This window comes from Lingula anatina, chromosome 2 (genome assembly GCF_051362555.1).
Source record: "Lingula anatina isolate TDL-2025a chromosome 2, LinAna3.0, whole genome shotgun sequence".
Lineage (NCBI taxonomy): Eukaryota > Metazoa > Brachiopoda > Lingulata > Lingulida > Lingulidae > Lingula > Lingula anatina.
Window position 1 is genome coordinate 26,182,921 of NC_141768.1, and position 21,441 is coordinate 26,204,361.

The 21,441-nt window shown below is 35.6% G+C and overlaps 2 protein-coding genes across 3 annotated transcripts in view; one reads left to right on the forward strand and one right to left on the reverse strand.

The window, feature by feature from the left end:
- Positions 1 to 221: 221 nt before the first annotated feature.
- On the reverse strand, positions 222 to 9,128 carry LOC106158857 (atlastin-2). Its single transcript, XM_013534967.2, has 12 exons — positions 8,973 to 9,128; positions 7,660 to 7,886; positions 7,185 to 7,319; positions 6,719 to 6,823; positions 6,206 to 6,256; positions 5,914 to 5,970; positions 5,559 to 5,651; positions 4,730 to 4,868; positions 4,088 to 4,272; positions 3,648 to 3,719; positions 2,928 to 3,359; positions 222 to 2,532 (listed from the first exon to the last, which is right to left on the reverse strand). Exons 1-12 carry the CDS (start codon positions 9,034 to 9,036, stop codon positions 2,455 to 2,457), a joined length of 1,638 nt encoding a protein of 545 aa, XP_013390421.1. The 5' UTR covers positions 9,037 to 9,128; the 3' UTR covers positions 222 to 2,454.
- A 107-nt stretch (positions 9,129 to 9,235) lies between these two features.
- Positions 9,236 to 21,441, forward strand: part of LOC106158831 (uncharacterized) — a 37,352-nt gene continuing 25,146 nt past the window's right edge. For both annotated transcript variants that reach the window (XM_013534934.3, XM_087006419.1), the window contains exons 1-2: positions 9,236 to 9,415; positions 19,760 to 21,386. In XM_013534934.3, the coding sequence (XP_013390388.2) occupies positions 19,802 to 21,386 (1,585 nt within the window). In that variant the 5' untranslated portion in view covers positions 9,236 to 9,415; positions 19,760 to 19,801. The remainder of the gene's footprint in view (positions 9,416 to 19,759; positions 21,387 to 21,441) is intronic.

Sequence of the window (21,441 nt, forward strand, 5' to 3'; positions counted from 1 at the left end):
TGTAATCAATAACAGTTCTATGTATTTATAAAAAATAATCCTCATTAAACTTAAAATATTAGTAAGTGTTCCATTGTTAGGGCGGGATTTCGAATTATGCAGAACTTCTTATTTAAGTATCCATATTTGGAAAAACTTAAAAATTGTAGATACATTTGCAGTTCCAAATTTAAAGGGCAATGGTATCAAATGACTTATGTGAATATACAAGAAGAAAGTGATACACATTTCATTGATTCAAAAAATCATTTATGAAATTATTGTGAACAACTTGGTTTACATTGCATTAACTTGAACAAGGCTACATGTATATTTGTCTCCTGGATGTTATATCCTAGATCTTTAAATTGAATCCTAGATCAGAGATACAGTGTATCATGACTCTGTTACACAATGCAACCCAGGCAAATTGATGCAATATTCCTTTATAAGAAGTATATAAGACATTTCACTTATCGTGTCAGTCAATCTATCATAACACAACATATTGCACATAAAGAGGATGAATCCAATTTTGAACAACCAAGATACACGCTCAATCCACGCTAAATTAGGAAGTATTAAAGATTGTAGTAGGTGCTTCATGTTCCACAGGTGGAGTGATTACTTCTGAATCAGCAAAAGAAAGACATGATGCCACCCATTTCCCCATTTTTATGCCATTTCCCCACTTCAAGCAGTTGGATTCAAAACACTGAACAGAATGAGAACTATAATTATGGTACCAATCTCATAGTGGCATAATATCCAAACGTTTTCCGACTACTCTTGATGCTTACTTAAACAGATAATCACTCAAAGTCTTGATCAGTGACTTATAGTATTGATAAATGAACAAATATAAAATTAAGAATGCATATAACAAACACATTTTAAAGGAGGCATGCTCCAACCATCCTTTGGAGCAATACCCATGTGATACTTAAAGTGTGACCATCTATATGTTGATGTCCTATTTAATCCTTTTCAGTCTATTTTTTTATCTTTTTCTATTACCATTCCTCATAATTACCGACCTCACACAGGTGCTGGTCATGGCCTGCTGACAATACTTTTAACTTGTATCCAAATGAATACAAAAACAAGAAGCCGGTTACAGCTATACTGGGCCCCGTAACTCAAAAGCATGGCTCATTGCGACTGACTGCAAACGTCTCAATTCCATAACTCGCCCCATATACATTGTAGCCTCTGTGAGATATCGCTATTCGCAACGTTTTCGAGTTCTAAGATTATAACATAACTGTGGTATGGTGATTTGACTACAGACTGAACCAGCGTCACTAATTAAGATAAACACAAAATTCTTCTGTAAAGAAACAATAAATGAGTGTGTTATATACAAAAGAGTGCATAGTTATACATAGTTAATATTCTAGTTATCATAAGATTAACCAGGGATAAGAAAATCTGTTATACTATGCATCAGCACCTTAAGCTTGTGTCACAGCACCTGTTGATATTTTTATCTCAAACATTAAATGTTTAACGATGACAAATGGGTGTTAATCATTCTCTTCGATAATATGAATGTAATCTTCATATTCTATTACTAACATATAGGAATAAATAGGCATCAAAACAGTATCAATGCATGGAAATACTTACAAGTGTCATTTCAGCAGTAAGCTAAATTCGTAAATTTAGAAAACTAATTTCCTTTATGTACATAAAAAGGTAAATTCTTTTAAAGAAATTTGTTTTGTTGCTTACCCTCAGCAGAGGAAAAATATCTAACTCAATGCTCATTTAAATAAGTCCATACTGTAGTTACAAGACTGTATTACGATTAGAGTGAGCTGATTTTTGCAAAACTGGAAAGGAATTGAGCCCACAGTTTTCTGGGATCATAAGTCTTTGCACTTTCCTTAGTTACTGGATTTTATCATCGTAATTTTAACATCTATTATTTTCTTAATTATAATGGGCATAAATTGTCAACAAATTTCTCTGTAAATAATTTACAATTCATCAACATAAATTTTCAGTCTGTCACAAGTTCCCAATAAATATGCTAATAACAAACAGTCTGTACCCCACAAACCAAGATGAAGTCAATGAAAATAAGTACACCTTCATTCTGTTGTCTACTCTTTGAATTGAGGAATGCTAAAATCCAGTGAGCGAGTATTTCAAAACACTGAAGCTGACTGGCCAACTGCAACAAGTTTCAAAAACAGTACAACATGCAGAAAAAAAGAGAGAAATGTTGAGAATACATCCCAGCAAAATATCAACAAAAAAGAAACAACACTGTGGGCAGCCCATGAAAGCATAAGATCTGGGAACAAATTCAGAGTCAAAATGTAGTGCATAGCAAGTAGACGGTTCTTCTTCTATCAGTATGGTTCTCTGCTGCCATGAACAACAATCACTACTGTTTATTCCAATTTGAACAGGAAAGTGATTAGCTTCGATTTCAATATAATTTCATTGCTGATTTCCTGCCATTCCTTAGTTTGATTTCAACTTGGTGTTGGTTGCATGCTTTAAACTTTGAGCCATGAAGTGTGCATATGCTGGGGAAAGCACCTATAAATAAATACATAAAGCAAAATAGATAAATCAAAGAAATAAATTTAATATAACACACTGGAATTCAAGTGGGAATCAAAAATTAACAATATGAACAAATATCAAATAACACATTTAACACAAAATCATACAAGAATTGAATAAGACTAGAGCAAATTAGAGTCACAAATAGCACAAAAATCACATGCAAAATTGACATGTCAAGGGGAAAACTATATATGTCAATGGGAATAACACTTACACTTTCTAAGCACAATATATGTACATTTAAATGACAACATTTTACAAATGGCAACAGCAAATTTAACAAACCCCTATCCCTTAACAGTCAAGTGACACTTTTACTTAGATTTATGTTTGATTTTCCTTTTCTTTCTAGAAAATCTGTTTACCTGTTCCCATATTCCTTCTGCTGCAGAATCAATGTGTTGTCCTATGTCACGATAGTTACCACTGTACCTGACGTAGGCCCAAAATGTGACCACAAGTATAATCAAATATACAATACCAGTAAACAGATTAGCTATGGTGTCCATGTACAAAAAGCCAAAAAGTCCAGACAAGAAGTAGGCCGCAACAAGCACCACCCCAAAGGTGGCAGGGGTGCGTGCATGCTTGAAAATATTCTTGGACTCATTCGCTTTGACAAAGTTCTCATAGGCTTCAAGGATTTCTTCCTCTAGTTTCTCCTGATAGGCACTGCTGAATGAATCTCCTCCCATTTTCTTAGCACTGCAGAAGAGTTCCACTGCTTGCTGTTTGATACTGTCATGATCTCTGTCTAACTGTTCCGAGCTGAGATATGGTCTATCTCCACCACAAATCTAGTCAAATATTATTATCAATTTTTTTTTTTCCAAGTAAAAAAATTCTTCACCAATAGCACATAATTTACAAATAATATTTGGAGGGATATGGATACAAATTATTGGTTCTAGCTACTACTAAAATGCTAAGCTCAGTGATTATAAAACGTGTATCTTAAAGGTTGCTTAGGAGGAAACAAAAAAAAAATCCTTATACTTTAAAATCTATATTCACGGTCAAACTACCATAAATCAAACAAATATCAACGTGACACAGATTAAAAAAAAAAAAAGAAAAACACATACCTTTTCCATTTCCTTTACATATAATGCTTTTGCATTTGCAACAGCAGCTAAATTATTTGCTTCCGCAGTAGCCTAAAAAACAATTTTGGCTGATAACATGCATTGTAAAATCACAATAAAAATATATACATGATATTAGTACAAGTATATATATATACAACAAAGCTTTGATCCCTTTTTTCATAACTTAACCATAATAAATATTCTACTCAATATGGATGTTAATGGCTTGTGTACCTGTTCAGGTCACGTCAGTAAAATTAATATTGATTTATCTGAACGTTTACTTCGAAACATCTATCCATTATTCACACTGCTGACCTTTATGGCAATGCCCCATGTTTTATGAGGTTTCGGAATAAAAGTTATATCGTGCACCTGTTTAATATTGCCTATCAGACACACATACCACGCAATTTTCATCATAAATTTCAATTTACCTGCAGCATAGACTTGGGTTCTGGGAGCTCGTCTCCTTTGAATACAATGATATAAGCTTTGAAGTACTCTACCAGTTCTCTAGATGTGACTTTAGCCCCATTTATTTCTTTTGTGATCAAATTTCCTGGAGCAAGGATTAATGGCACTAACATTTTAAGCTGTTTTTTGAATTCCTCTTCAATATCTGAAAAAAAAGGAAATGCCAAGTTTCAGAAATATATTTCATGTCATGTGTAATACCCTTATTGTTTTTATCTATATAGAAAGGTATTCCCTCAGTTTATTTCTTAAGCCTTCACATTGCTCCAAACGAGTTTGAATATATCATGCATTGGCGATTAAACACAAACTGAGGACCAAAAAAAATCATATCAGCTAACAATTACAGAATTATATTATCTTTAATGATCAAATAAAAACATGGACTTCAAACTTGCATGTGTACTAAATACTTTTTGTTAAGATAAATAAATTGATAAATTATGATTCTTTTATGTTACTTTTATCACTAATCAGGCTTTAAATTCTGATCATGCCTAACCATATTTTAGTTATACCAAATAACCATCTACCTTGAACTGAAAAGTGGATTATAAATATCATGATACAAGTTAGTCAATGTAAAATGTGAAATTCCTTACCTGCCAATCTGCCATCAAAATGAGGGTTGGTGGCAACTTTTAGTCCTGGGTGCGGCAGCAAGAAACAGCCAATCTTTTCAAAACAGGACCTGATATGCTTGCGAAGAGACTGTAATTCTTCGTGTTGTCTAGCTTTCAACTAGAAATACAAACAGACAAAACAATAATATTAATATTAATGATAACAATAAAATATAAAATGACAACAGTAATAATAATTATATTTGTAGTGTGAATTTGAGGTCTGGTAAAACACAATATTGACTGTAGACATCATCACCGAACATAATACTGACGAAAGACATCTTAGCCTATTTTTTTCCAATCAGAAAAAAAAAAATATATATATATATATCAGTCATATGCCAATAATGTTTGGTGACAGGAATGTTGCAACATCTGATAACATCTTGGAAGACACTGACCTTTGACTGCAATCAGGTATTATATGATAAAACAAAACTACTATAGACCCTGTCAATGTAATTATATGTAATTTGTGGTCTGCAAAACTAAATATCAACCTCAGTCAAAGTCTACAACTGCACAGCAGAAAAGAATGCCTTTTTAGAAATCTTTTGAAGTATACCATGAATTTCTCTTCATCCTTTTTTGAACTTTGAACATAATATATTTACATCCAAAACCCTCATCTTTTATGTATCATGTGAATAAAAATGAGTTATGTTTGCATGGGGAGTAAGTCCATTATTCCCCTGATGTTAATTCAGTATAAACATATATATATACATGTAGTGAACAACAAAATAGCCTCACTGTTTAAAAAATTTTAAGTGGTTCTACAGCCAAATGTGATTGGCTCTCTTACCTCTAAACGTTTTTCTAGCAATCCATTTCCACCCTTTTCTCCAAAATCATGTTCATATGGGAAACTCCAATCTCTGACTAAAAACTCTAAAGACTGAAATGTTAAATATAACAAAACATTTATGTTGCTACTGCATTACATTAATTTTGATATTTTTTATCATTTTGAGATAGTAAGACTAGAAATGACTGAATTTTTATACATCCCATTTGTGAAATGTCACTGATGTATTCATCAGAAACCAAGATTAATTAATAAACAAATACTGATAAGTAGGAAAACTTTATGAAATGAACATTCAACTGTACCATCTCCAACAGTACACAATATATAAATTGAATTATAGAAAAGTCACCTGAAATGGCTTTGCTGATGTATCTGCTAATGCTAGTCTTCCATATTCTGTAAAAAGCTGGAGGAGAAAAGTATGACAATTAACAATTTTGGCTTGACATGAAGCACGCAAATGTAAAGCTGAAAACAATTTTGAAAAACAATTAACTGGCATTCAACTTTGTTTCAAACATTGCATTTGAGTGCAATTTGATTGAATCTTATTGATAACAAGTGAAAATGTTCAGTTGCAAGGCAAAATTATGAATACAGACATTAACTAGTTTTACTGTTTTACAACTGACTAAACTCACCTGCAGATGTTGCAAATCATCTTCTTGTATGTTTGAAGATATGTTAAATACCTGACAAAAATTGAAGGGATTGTCAATTCTCTTTTGATGTGTACAGAAAACAAACATGTAGTAGACATGTGGTAAGTATAGCAGAAAGAGGTTATTATAAGGCTGTACTTTTTGAGTTGATCAATTGCATTCTCTTCACAACAATAATTTGAAAACAGGGTATCTGATAAAAAGTTTAATTTTTTTAAACTTATCTAAACCAATTTAACCTTTTGTTTTTCATTTTTACCCAGTATAATACAGTTCACTGACATGGAATAATAGATTTGTATAGTGTAGCTTTCCAACCTCAACAATTTGAGATTGCCAATATTATAGCTCTCAGAATAGAGAAGTCACGTTCATCATGTTGAAAATAGTGTTATTGAGCACTGTTACAATATATCATTAACAACAGAACACCTGAAACCAGTAAAAGTGCACAGGGTCAATAAACTATGTCAGTCTTGTCAGTTATTTTACCTGAACAGAACTGAGCATAGTACTCAGTGCAAATACTGTAGCACAGTCTTTCACTGTGGACTGACTATCAAATGCTCCTTGAGTGTCCATCAAAAGTACAGCCACCTGCAACAGAGGGTCAGATACACTGTATTTCCACGACGGCAGAATGTCACAATTATTACTCAATGATGTACCATTTACTAATTTATAAACAGTGCTGTTATTTACTACAACATTTCTTTAATTTATCAACATGCATTAACAACTGGTCATAAAAATTAAATTCAAACACATTAATTGACAACAATTCTCATAAATTTTTGCAGAATTGAAACGGACAAAAAACAATGGCTTCATGAATATATATCACTTTAAGTTCAAACATATTTAAAAAAAGCTACTGAGTGTTTACACGTTTAAAAAAATACAACATATCTATATTTTTTAACGATCATATCAATATAATGTTAACAGAAAGGTGTACCTCTTGTCCATTTGGGAGCCTTGACACAAAAGCTTCACTCCACAAAAGAATCCCAGTGGTATCCCTTTCTGAGCCTCCTCTCCAACTGAAACCTTCCAATGGAGAGTTGTCATCTCCCAGCCATTCATCACTTGCCTGAAATAATAACAAATGAAGTTTAACCATTATTGCTGTAAATACTCGTTAAAAATCATAATTATGAGCATCACTTTTTCTTCTATAATATAAATTTATGTAAACAAACCATTAAGGTAATTTAATCACTGTTTTTTTTTTTTGTTTGTTTGTTTTTTTGCATTTACTGCATCAGATAGTTCTCTTCAATAGACTTGAATTTTAAATAGGCGTTATTCATAAAATGACAAAGCTCTGGGCAACATTTTACATAATCTTCTTCTGAATTATGAATAATTTAAATAAATCTACAACAAAGGTGAAAAACACCAGTGTTCTTGCTCTAAGTCTGTCCACCTACCTGTGCATCAGGTGTTGCATTTAGATATCTCAGAAAGAAGTCCAAAAGAAAAGACTTTCCTTTCCTGAAAGCTCCAGCCACTGAGACCACCACAACCTGTTTATCCTTAATCTTGTTCTGCAGCAGCACCTTCTCTAGTGCTTCTAAATCTAGATTAAAGGCATGGTCTTCGTCAAATGTGACAACTTGAATTGGGTAACCCTTCAATCTGACACCTTCAGCAGACACTAAAAGAAAAGAAACAGAACAAGTTGAAAACCATGGCAACAAGAAAAGTCCATGACAGCAAAACGACCTCAATCACTAATTTGTCAAGGATAAACTTTGATGATGGTCTATATTCCTAAAAATGGCCTCACCCAGGAAAGTAAGGAAAAGCATAAGGATTTTTCCATTTTCCCAGATTGTTTACAGCATTATGGTAAGTGTCAGGAAAGGAGGATCAAAGGTTGGTTAAAAGGCGATAAATACCATCTACCCTAGGTAATTCCGTTCAGTATGTTTTTTTTTTCCTAGGAAATATTTACACTGGATAACTAAATTATGACTATTTTTTTTTTTTTTTTTGGGGGGGGGGGGGATATCTCATTCCATTGTTATGACAAAGACAGTTTATACTCTCAATATATGCATTTATTTATTTTCAGAACTGATGGAAGGAGTGGAGGAAACATCTTGGGTAAATTATCTAACTACATATGGAATTTGTCGACAGTCACTACAAAAATCTTGCATCAGGCAAGTAAAGCCAATAGGTGTGTCAAGCCCTGATTTAATTAAATAAAATTAAGATCTAACCTGCAAATAAACGTACTGGGTAATGATTTTGCACCAATGTGGTATTTCATGCAAGCTTGTTATTCCCAGCTCACCTTTCTTTTTTTATTTAATTTCCTGCTTTTCACTTTGTAAAATTTATTTATCCATTTTGTCCCCCAAACGCTGCTTGGTGCTGGTGATGACAGTGCTACTGTGAGTGTGATTATTGCATTTTCAGTTTCAACTTTTAAGCCTTTAATTTCACCACCACTTATTCTGTAAAATCTACTTGAGTAGATAAATGTTGTATTACCAAGGCTCTCTGTAACCAATTTGCAACAGCAGTGCACAACCAAGGCATTGCTACTGTCGCTCACATATTGTAGTTGGTGTAAATTGTAGGGGTGGCATTGCAAACTAAGTTGAGCATTTGTAGCTACCTGTCCCAAGTATTAAATGTACAATATGACATGCTTTAACATTTGTATTAAAATGAGCTACCACAAACGTCAAATGATTTCTTAATCCAATCTAACCCTGAAGATATTCAATACCTGGAGCTGACGTGTTCAGTGTCGTTTCAACCACTTTCCGAAGTTCTGTTGGCTTTGAAGCCATATTGGAATAGACGTGACGTCACCTTCCCAGAATCCAAACGGATGATGTCACGAACTATTTTTCGGCTCGTTCGCAACCGGAAGCATCGATTCCTGTGTCATTATATATTCCACATTAATATTTTTCAGTTAACACTGCCCGTCAAATTGCAAAAAAATAAATATGGAAAGATTCAAAGAGTAAATGATTTTATCTTGACAAGGTTAACTGTTCAAAATAACACATTGTTTATGTCGAACTTGATTTAAAAGCGGATGGTTAATAATGAGTCCACAGGCTTGTAGTATTTTACGTAGAGCAAGTTTACACAGTAATTTTGAGTTTACATCAACTTTGAAGCTTGCAAGCTACACCGAAGACCGAGTAGTTTTAAACACAGGTAAGCATATGCAAAATGTCAATGCATGAAGATCGTCGTGATCAAAGACTTACTGTAGTTGCACTTTTGCAAGAGAGAGATCGAAACGCCGAAATCGTGGACCCTGCAAGCACTCGCTTGCACCGAAGTGGATGTAGGTCACATTTACCCGAGTCAGCTGGGTTTCATTTTGCTGGTTTTACCGCTCTTTGGCAACTTCCGATATAAAAGCAGTTCATATTGATAATGACTATTAATGTGTGGCTCAAGGACACTCCACCTGATAAACCCAAAACTAAGTGCTTCCTTTTCCTTGCCAGTGCATTGCCTTGTCCAGAAATGATTGCTTGTTGATTTGTTATCCTCAGCGCACGCCTAGTTATATCTAGTTATGTGTAAATATTTCACGTCTTATTGTTTCATTTACTCTTAATTATATTACTCAGAGAGTTAAGGCAAATCCATTCTTCTTATTTTCAATATGAATAAAGGTTGAAGGTATCTTAAGGCATCTCCATGTTGTTCTGCAGATTGCCTCAATTTAAGCCTCAGGTGTACTACAGATATGTTGTTTATATACACATACATATACAGAAAAAAATTAAAGCTATATTTTGACTTAATTAAATGATTTTATTTTTATTTTTTCAAAAAGTACATATATACCTTAAAGCTACATATGAAGTCAAATCTTTGCCACCCAACCTGACCAAATGCCATCTTATTGTTTCAAATAGCATAACTTAAGACTGCTTTCTCTCTGTGCTTTATATAATCCCCAGTTGTTTCCGGCAAGGCTTATTTGAATATTATGCTGTTGCGCGAGTAGCAGTAATGCGTCAGATACAATTACATCATTTGGTAGACTCTTAACAAACTTGAATGGCAGATTGTAGGCCAAGTTTACAATCAAACATTTGGAAATCATTTTACAGCTATTTTTTGACTGGTCGAGTGATTAAACTTGTGGACCTAATTTGAAAATAGAAGATAAGGCTAAATATGCCTCATAGAGAAACTACAATCACTTCTTATTTAACTTTAAACTGCTTTGCTTTTCACTAAATGATTATCATGCAAAACTAATTCCATGGTGTCTTGATAGTTAACTACATTGTGCAAATAGATTTTTCATTATAAACAACAGTTAGTCATTTTACAAAGTTGTCACAGATATAAGCTGTTGTTCTTGCAGTCACCAAAGACATTTTGTATAAAAGATGGTGATTTATATTATAATAAAGTTATGTATTTTTTGTTGTTTCCGTCATTTTACAGCTATTTTTTGACTGGTCGAGTGATTAAACTTGTGGACCTAATTTGAAAATAGAAGATAAGGCTAAATATGCCTCATAGAGAAACTACAATCACTTCTTATTTAACTTTAAACTGCTTTGCTTTTCACTAAATGATTATCATGCAAAACTAATTCCATAGTGTCTTGATAGTTAACTACATTGTTCAAATAGATTTTTCATTATAAACAACAGTTAGTCATTTTACAAAGCTGTCACAGACATAAGCTGTTGTTCTTGCAGTCACCAAAGACATATTTTGTGTAAAAGATGGTGATTTATATTATAATAAAGTTATGTATTTTTTGTTGTTTCCGTCTCTTAATCCTGCTTGTCAAAATCTTTGTTATGTTGCAGATGGATGAGGTGTGTGTGTGTGTGTGTGTGCGTGCGTGCGTGCGTGCGTGCGTGCGTGTGTGCGTGCGTGTGTTTTCCAAGTAAAAACAAAGAATATTAAAGTATGTAATCCTCATGTCAAAATGTCTTGGATTCTAATAATTGTAATAGGTCTAATTGCATATATAGGCAATATTGATGTTGTAGGTATATTATAAAACCATAGCATATGATTTATGAAAAAGGAGTATAATTTTCAAATAGCTACGTCAGCCACCATGCTATAAAACCTATCAATACAGTATGAACCTTAAAGACATGGAACCAGACCAGGTAAAATGGCATCAAATACAAAACATTATATTATGTAAGAGAAATAAACAATTGAGTAGGGGAATCAGATTTTCAAACAACTATTCTAGGCCTTTTTTTCAAGGAAAAACGGTGTTCGTACAACCTTTTGATAAGTCAACATTTGGTTTCCGTCCTTCCCTGACCAGAGAATTCCCTCTGTAACATCTTGGAAAAAAGCACTCAGCACATAGTGCAATGGGCAGGAATGTGGAGAAATTACTCTAGCTGTGAAGAGAATGGGCAATCAAATGTGTTCTTCCCTAAGTTTTTTTTATTATTTTATTTTTTATATGAAACTGCTATGAACATGGCTTTATTTTGTGTAGTCAAATTGCCAGATAAAAAGCTCTCTACGCGAATAAAAATAACACAAGCAGATAGTCTGTATTTCACCTGTTCAAGTGTTTAGTTGACTACAAGAAGCTGCAATGTACTGAAAACATCAATAAATTGCCAAAGCATCCACGCCATTTTTATTGTCCACCAGAAACCACATCCATGAAATATCATTTTTCAAATTTGTATGATTTTACTGGATTAACTTTAGTAAGAACAGAATGGCCAGAAATATTCAAAATTGAGGCAACTTTTTTGATAATAGTTGTGATTTTACAGGGAAAGATAATTTAAAAAGAGAATATTGATTGTAAGGTGTAAAAAATCCAAAATTATCAACCTTACCACGTTTATAGCACTAAAGGTATTTTTAGTAATCAAGTATTCTTGGAATCTCAATTCAAAATTGTGCGATCAGCATTCAGAGAACAATCCACTTCAACAATGCTGGTTAGAACCCATTGCTGACCTTTGCTGGGGAAGGGCAATTTTCTGTTTTCCTGTTTTCATAGGTAGTGCTGTGATTAGATTTCATTACATGCTGTGGCATATTGTAGTTTTTAATGTCCTACCTAGCTTTTTTTAATTTCTGAAAAAATATTATTGATACTATTTGTATTTGTGTGTGTGTGTGAAAATGTGTGATTGTCAATTTATTCTCTTAATGAGCAGTTATCAAAACAATTCTAATTCATCAGATACGCTGGAGTTGAGTAAAAGAAGTTTTTGGCATTTTGACCTCATGTTATGTTGAACAGAGGATACTACAGAGGGAATTTTGTGTTTCATAATTTGAAATTCATTTGTGGTAAAAATAGAAACGTATAAGGTGATAATTGTACCTTCCCTACTTCACATCTGGCCCTTAATTACCACTTATCAGCAACAATTCTTGTATATTTATATAGCATACTTCCAGAGTAAAATGTGAATGTACAATGATGTGGATTAATTTCAATAAAGCACAGGATTTTTGTTCTCTCTTTGATATTCTGCAGTTTAGCAGATCATAACATTGATCGTTATCTTTTAGATCTTGGCAATTTCAGGAGAGAGGAGCCATTCATTTTTACCTGGTGTTTTTTGATGAGCACCTGATTGATTTTAGCTTTCTTGCTTTCTTTGAATAAGCTGACCTTATTCTGTCAACAGCAGTTGTAAGAGATATCAATTCTGAAGGATAAAAGTCGGTAGTGATATGGTCTAACAGGTCCTCATGGGTATTTTTGCAGAGGTGGTTTACTATAATATTTATGACTTGACATTCATGACAGAGATGTTCACAAGGATTAAACATGTTTTACCTGTTGTTGCAATATCAGCGTTCACCTTATTACAACACTGATCATGTAAAACTGACAATGTCAAAATTATTTTGTCTCATTATCTTTATGAAATGATATATCTAATTATGTACGTCATATTATGGATTATTTGATTACTGTTTCTCAGGGTTCATTGTCAAGTTCTATTTTCTGTTTAATTGGAAAGAATAGGGTTATATATAGTTACAAACTAGAGAATTTGTGAGGTTTTAATATTTCCTTACTAGTAAGAAAAAAATCATTAGAGTTTTTTTATTATTTTTTTTCATTTCAGTATCATGAAATATTTCATTATACATTTGTGAAAGGAACAATTCTAAAAAATTGTCATAGTAAAATGTTTATAATGTTTTAATTTTTATTAATTTTTTCTTTTCTTTATTTCATCAATCATGATCTATATTCAAAGACATTGTAGATAGGATATATGTCAATAGAAAAGGGGCTTTAAAATGAGAAAAGACACAATTCCAATGTACTCCTATAATCACAAGCTTTTTTCTTCACTACTCAATGCCAGGAGTCATGTTAGTCTCTTAAACTGATTGCATTTAGCAAGAGTCCCTCTGGAATTGGTGCATATTAGCTAGGTAAAAAAAAAAATCATAGTGAACAGTCCCTATTATTAATACAATGTCTGCTTAGCCTGAACTTCAGATGCTTGTGGACAGTCTTGAGAACGGTCAGAAAACTAAAGCCTGCTCAGTCCTGTGTGACTTTGGCTAGTTCTGATACATGCTCTTTACTCAGGCCATGTCAGGCCTACCCAACTACCAGACTCGGCACCGATTGATCCTGAATTCGACGATAGATCGTACCACAATACCAGTTTTCAAGGTGTGTATCAGTACGCGCTTCTAAGTATCAGACTCGACGCCACTCTTGCCTAGTACACAATGTGATAGTGATGATTCTCAGTGGGGTTGGAAAGTAGTGCATCTCATCTCAAAATTTGTTCTGGGGTAAGATACTGTGAAATGCGTACTGACAAGATAAGATAAGATAAGAGTTTATTTAGCCAATTATAAAAATCGGAAATCATTTTCCTTTTGGAGCAATATACAGAGTAAAATAATAAAATAATACAATAAATAAATAAATTAAGAATTTAGTTTTGAGATCAAATTAAAATGCGTCACTGCACTTGGATAAAAGCTGTTTAAAAAGCGTTTACTGCCTTTAAAAGTTAAAAGTCTACTGTTGCTTGGTAAAAAAGTAAAAAGAGATGTTGCAGGATGGAAAGAGTCTTTCATGGTGTTGACAATTCTTTTCTCCATCCTGTCTTTAAAAATATCATCCAGCTTGGGGAGATCGTGCCCAATAATCCTGCTTGCAGTTTTTACAACGTTTGTTAATTTCTTTCTTTCCTCCCCAGCTGTTCCGCTATACCATATTATAATTCCGTACGCTAGAATGCTTTCAATTACACACCTGTAAAAATTGACTAAAATAGGCACGCTATCAGTAAAATTTCTCAATGATCTTAAAAAATACAGTCTTTGCCGTGCCTTCTTTACACTCTTTGCGGTGTTATCTTTCCAGTTCAATTTACTGTTAAGGTGTATACCAAGTAGTTTAAATTCCTCTACTCTACTAACTTCAACATTACCAATGGTGAGTGGTACCTTTACATTCTGATTCCTTCTAAAATCCACTATCATTTCTTTGGTTTTAGCTACGTTCAAGATAAGATCATTACTCTCGCACCAGCTTAACACCGACTCAACAGATTCTCTATATGTACTCTCGTCGTTATCAGTAACTAGCCCCACAAGCGTAGTATCATCCGCAAATTTCATGAGAAAAGTCCCGTCGCTTACACTAGTACAATCATAGGTAAAAAGGGAGTAAAGACAAGGTGAAAGGACGCATCCCTGTGGTGCACCGGTATTTAAGACTGTTGTTTTTGAGCTAAAAGAGCCGACTTTAACAGATTGTCTTCTATCTAAAAGAAAGTCTAAAATCCAGTCACAAATAAAAACAGGTAGCTTAAGATGGTTTAAAAGTTTCAGATATAGTTTTTTTGGCACAATTGTGTTAAAAGCTGAACTGTAGTCAATAAATAAAATCCTTGCATAAGAATTTTTGTTATCTAAGTGTTGTAGGACAGTGTGTAGGCACAGATTAATTGCATCTTCAACATTTCTGTTAGATCGATAAGCGAACTGCAGTGGGTCCAAGGTTTTCGGCACAATTTCTTTTATAAAATTTAAAACTAATTTTTCTAAAATTTTCATGGGCACCGGAGTCAGAGCCACGGGTCTAAGATCGTTTAAGCTGGTAACTCGGTTGGATTTAGGTACCGGGATGATAGACGCCGTCTTCCAGAGCAATGGTACTTTGCGGATTTGTAGAGACCAATTGTAAATGACAGTAAAGACGTACGCAAGTTGGTCAGCACAGAGTTTGAGAACACGAGGTGAAATTCCATCCGGCCCAGACGCCTTACGAACATTGAGACGCAGAAATTGCCGTTTTACTTGCCAGGGGTGAATGGTGAGCGGAACTGCTTCAGTATTGTCAGCTTGGGAAGTCGAAGGTAAAACCGTTGTAGAAGAACTATTGTCTTTATCAAAGCGTGCATAAAAGTCATTCAGTTTGTCCGGTAGTGACGCATCTCCTTTGTCTGCAGAGTGTTTTGAGCCCTTGTGGTTAGTAATTAAGGATATATTTGACCACAATTCCCTAGAGTTCTTAGTGTTAAAGCTTTCCTCTATTTTGCTTTTCATGCATTTCTTAGCCTCTTTGATCGCCTTCTTCAGTTGGAGTTTAGCTCTGCGATAGGTCTCTGGGTCGTTCTGTTTTTCGCAGAATGCCTGGTCTTTCTTCTTTATTAGTTGGCGTACGTTCTTATTCATCCATCTCTTGTCATTGGGATATCGGGTCACTGTCTTAGTTGGTATACAAATCTCCTCGCAGAAACGTATGTACTCCGTCACAGTCAAGGTGTAATCCTGTATGTTGTTGTCACATTCCAACACAGACCAATCCGTACACTCAAAACAGCCCTGCAATTTATCTATAGCTGATTGTGAGTAGATGCTAACGTTATGAGTTTCGGTTTTCCCTCTTTTCAATTCTTGTTTATATGCTGGAATCAGGAGAATTGTGCAGTGGTCTGAATTCCCTAGAGGCGATCTCCTCATCGCTTTAAACGCTCCTTTGACTGGACAGTAGCAGTTATCGAGGGTATTTTTGCCTCTGGTCGGAAAAGTGACATACGAGCGGTAATTTGGCAGAACAGTTTTCAAATTGGTCTTGTTGAAGTCGCCGAGAACAATGGATAAGCAATTAGGGTGCGAGCTTTCGTAGGAGTTAATGACCGATGACAAGGTGGACATTGCTTTCTTCGCGTCCGCCCTGGGGTGAGTGTATACTCCGGTCAGCATAACACAAGAGAATTCCCTTGGCAAATAAAATGGTCTACATTTGATGGTTAGGTACTCTATGTCCGGGGAACATCGGTTACAAACTACACTGGCATCGGTGCACCATCGATCGTTTACAAGAAAACACACTCCTCCACCATGACGCACACCTTGAAAATGGTGTGGTCCAATCTACTGGTAAATTTGGGATCATTCGGTGCCAAGTCTGGTAGTTGGGTAGGCCTGCATGTGCTCACCATTTCAACAATACCATTTTCTTGGTAGCCATGTATGTGTGACATCTATTTTTGTAATATACTAGTTGCTATCAGTGCCCTATTTTTGTAGATTTATATAGACCTTTCCAGATATGACAACATAATCATAAAGTCACGTGGCATATGATGTAAGGGATGCTTTGGTTACTGCTTAATCTGCCAAGAGTAAAAGTGAAAATTTTCACTTTGCTAAGTGAATGATAGCTGGTTTATATATTTTATGAGAGTATCGGGTAATTTCATAACATCACATTAACATCTAATTAAGAAGGGAAAGTTTTTGGAATCAGATTTTTTTTTGGGGTGTGGTGGGGTAGCAGAGTTCCAGGCAGTGCAACTAGTGATCACAGTATATCGATTTCATTTACAAGTTTATCTTCATTCAACATTAATATATTTGCATGTGTACTTATATGGTGTTTCAGGCAGTTGATATAAGATTAAAATCCTTACATGTGTCGTAGGCCTTCTGCTAGGTATTGCGAATTTGCAAGAAGGTGCCAAAATAAGGTAATATACAACAGAGCAGGTATTTAAATTATATGTATATATTGATTTTTGAAGGCAAAAAAATCTTGATTTGTATGTCAAACATCGTAACTATAGGTTAATGTGACTGTGTTTGACACTAGAAAGTTCTGGGGTAGATTTCACATGCTTAAAAAATTTAGCTTTAGAAACAGGACCCTGGTCCGCAGTTGACTTGAAAGTGACAGTAATGTAGTTAGACCAAGGCTCTATTCCCATAGATTTTAGATCGATCTATCCCCGCAGGGAGTCTCACTAGATTACTTTCAGATAATCTGACTTAAATGTCTGTCCCGCCTACTACAAGCTGTAAGGGGGTAATTAACTTTTGTGTCTGCATGGCTGACAGCTATTTAGCGTGAACCCCCAGGGAGTTAGGTCGACCTAATCTATGGAAATGGGGTGCAAGGCTCTCCCCAGAGAGCTGTCCAGCCTTCATTTGGTCCACCATGAGCCTCAAAAGAAGGCCTGTATTTCCAAACATGTCTGGATGGCTTAAATGATTTTGGGGTTGGTTGGTAGGGCTTGCTTGGGTTGGACTCCTTGTAAATCGATGATCGAATTACAGTTTCACATTTTGAACCCCCTGTACCCCAAATCCTGGGCAAAATCCAGAGTTGGACCAATTGTGACACCCTGGTTTCTTTTCAACAGATATCTTATTTGTACATCATGTTAATATTTAACCAAAATGTTGAATAAAGTAAACACAAAAATGTGAATGCCAACCATTAGGTACATTAAGTTAATTATTGTGGTTTGTTTTGTTGGAGACGGATCTTATGCCTGACAAATCTCACTTACTAGTTCTACTTAGACGATAGGCAAAAATTGAAATATGCCGTAATGGTGAAGGTCAGATTTCATTTAGCTTAGATATATTAGTAAAGATATTTGAAGTTGAAGAAGCTGGCAGATATTTGATCTGAAGTTTATGTTATATTTGCACAAGCTTTTGTTTCAATTTTTTTCCTCTGTTCAGTGACTAATGATAGTGCCCATATTTCAGAAGATTAACAGTTCCCATTTGTCCCATTGATAATTATTTCCATACTCTGTGATATATTTGAACAACAAAAAAAAGAATATATTCACAGCCAGATTCAGCTCAATGATACTTAAACATTTCACACTAACCTGTAGTCCATATACACTTAACTTTTATAAAAAGTGACAACACATTCATAACATTAGCATCAAAGTTTTGACAACTTTAATTGCATCCTCTGTTGTTAACACTAACTGATAATATTTCCAGTGCAATAGCCCATTAGATATCGTATCAACTCTAGGTAATCTGTTCATTATGTATGTTGTTTCACATTAGATAAATACCTGTAAAATCTTGCTATATTTCATTTCACATCATTATGTGTACTGGTTTTTTTTTTCATAGGCTTGACTTTCCTGTTGGGTATCAGTAGGGAAGTTTATTTAACTACATCTGTAGGGGGCTGATTATGGGAAATGATGGACTGTCTGGCTGGAAGTTGGTGCTTAAATTTGGTGTTTGACAGTGGGTCAATGGGCTATGTGTTTAAGGAGACCTGTGAATAGCACATTATTGCCCACAGGAATAATAATTTTTTAATGGCCCAGACAACCTCAGTGTTTTCCTGTTTGGTTGAATGTAACTTATGCACTTTATGGTTATTTAATGACAACTTATTGTAGGAGAAAACCTCACCTGTTAATTGCTTTGAAATGGGATAGAATAGAGTTCTTGATATGTGTTTAGACTTTTGCTTTCATTGTTGGAGGCTTGCCTAATGGGCAACTAGTGATTTTTGGTTTTTTGGGTTAGAGCAATAAAAGATGCCCACATGGGATTTCAACAGATTTGTTTTATTGTATTGAAAGTGATCTTACAGGGTCTGTTAGTGGCACTTACACTTAGGAAAAAGCAAATGAAGATTTTCCAAGCATTAGGAGCATTTCTAATACTACAGTAACAGACTGTTGCTATATATCGAGTTTCATCCCCACCCCTTAAAACACAGGCATACATTTTAAAACTTTTCTACATTTGGATTGGTATCACACAATTAAATGAAAAGCTAAAGAAATAAAAATTCAACAATGAGTCACTTTAATTTATGTTTTTTAGAAGCCAAATATTGATATAATATTTGCTCCTGTCCCCTAGATGAAGAAAATTTGATTTATGAACCAGTTTGGGAATCAGTTGCTGCAAGTCTCTTTCATGAAATGTTATGATTTTCCTCTCTTTAAGGATCCCATTTTTTTCTCAGTGATGTAATGTAGGGTTCTGTGTTGTTCAATAGGTCATCTGATATCAAGACACATGGCTTATCGAGACCTATTGTATATTTTTGCCAGACCTTGAAGCCACATTTAAAAACACACTAAAAAAAGCCTTTAGGAAAAGTGGAATTTTTTCACCTCAGTTAGAAAATTTGCTTTAAATTTGTAATAAAAAGACAAAGACTAAAAAAACTTCAATAATATTGTTATTGGTTATTACAGTTATGATTATCATTATTATTATAGATCATCAATTAACAGATTTATTTTGTTTTTACAGAACCTATTGAAATGGCAATCAAAACAGAGTGAGCCTCTAAGAATGTCAGCCAACTACCAATCCCCAGGGCATATGACCAACTCCCCTAGGGACCACATGAACATGGCTGGATATCAACACTCCCCGGTGGGGACCCATTCTCCGCTGACCCCAAATTATCAGTCTCCAGGCCCAGTTCCCAACTCCCCCCTCACGCCCAGCTACCAGTCCCAGCAACAGCAGAGTCACAGTGTGCCTAACTCCCCGCGAGATCCCATGGATAATAATAATCACATGTCCAAGGCGACTGCAGGCGGGGGATATCATGGGATTCTAATGCCTCCGCCCCTGGGGAGGCGGAGAATGCACAGCAATCAAGGCTACATAGGGAACAACAATGTGAATAATGTGAATGCCAGGAACTACCACCACCAGGCCTCGCCATCACCAGTGTATACTCACAGTGGTTCCCCACATCCGCAGTCTCAGAATGTGTTCCAGTACCCAGATCCACCATACAACATGCGTGGAAATAACTTTCAGAACGACAACATGCAGAATTACGGCCAGCAGATGAACGACCCAAACATGTCGCCCCACATGTTGCAAGATGGGAACCAGTTTCAGTTCCAAGCTCCTATTGGGCAGCAATGTATGAACGATCCCAACCCTTCTCCACACGGTCCCCACACCCCTCATACCCCTCACACACCTGGGGGTCATGCCTCGGCCCCCCACACACCGCATACACCTCATACTCCAATCAACAGAATGCCTGTTGTCCAGCAACAGGGCATGAATGACCCCAACATGTCACCCCACCCTACAATGTCCCCACATCACACCATGGCAAAGGACACGACACATTTCCAGTTTCCAGTTGTACGACAACAAATGAATGACCCTAATAAATCCCCCCACATGATCAATCAGATGAACATGAGGCAGGTGATGAACGATCCCAACAAGTCGCCTCATGTGATGGTCAAGCAAGCCGAAGCATTTACCTTTCCTCCTTTGTCAGTGTCACAGTCAATGAATGACCCCAACTCCTCACCTCACCCTATGAACACACACATCGCTGCCTTCAACAAACAATTAATGGCTACAAACTTTGCCCACTGCAATGACCAGCGTGGGACAGAGCCAAGGTCACCGTTTGACCACCGCCCTGATTTGCCAGTGAATAGTTTGAATGTAACGGGAATCCAAACATCTATGACTGATGACAAGGGAATGGGCCCATTAAGTGTGGGCGTACCTGTGACATTTACAGACACTGGTCAGCCCAGCCCTGCCTCCTCGGCCACCAGCATGACCACCCAGGGGCTAAGGTTCCAGTCGTCAGGTAACGCTGGGGACGCCATGCTCAGTGCCATCAACTACAATGACAGTGATCTGCTGCAAGACAGCCATTTTGATGTTGCCAACAATCTCAACAACATCAGTGACAATTTGCTGAGCAATATGAACAGTAGCAGTAACATGAGCCTCGGGGATGGAGGGCCTCCAACATTTGATCTATTTGAAGGAGATGGCCACGTCAGTGAGCCTTATAACCCACAGGAGCTTCAGCTGCCAGGGGACGCCTTTGGGGACAGCTCCTCTGGTTTCAGCATGTCTGACAGCATGGATGCTGATAATCCAGGTAGGTACAGAGTGCATTCTGTGACATTTTATCTGTTGCTTGTTTTAGTCCCTGT

Excerpts from the sequence above, each read along its gene's own strand:
- LOC106158857 (XM_013534967.2), bottom strand. The coding sequence starts at position 9,036 with ATGGCTTCAAAGCCAACAGAACTTCGGAAAGTGGTTGAAACGACACTG. Across the intron at positions 5,652-5,913 it reads CATCAGCAAAGCCATTTCAG|TCTTTAGAGTTTTTAGTCAG; the intron begins GTGACTTTTCTA and ends TTAACATTTCAG. Across the intron at positions 3,720-4,087 it reads AACCCAAGTCTATGCTGCAG|GCTACTGCGGAAGCAAATAA; the intron begins GTAAATTGAAAT and ends ATTGTTTTTTAG.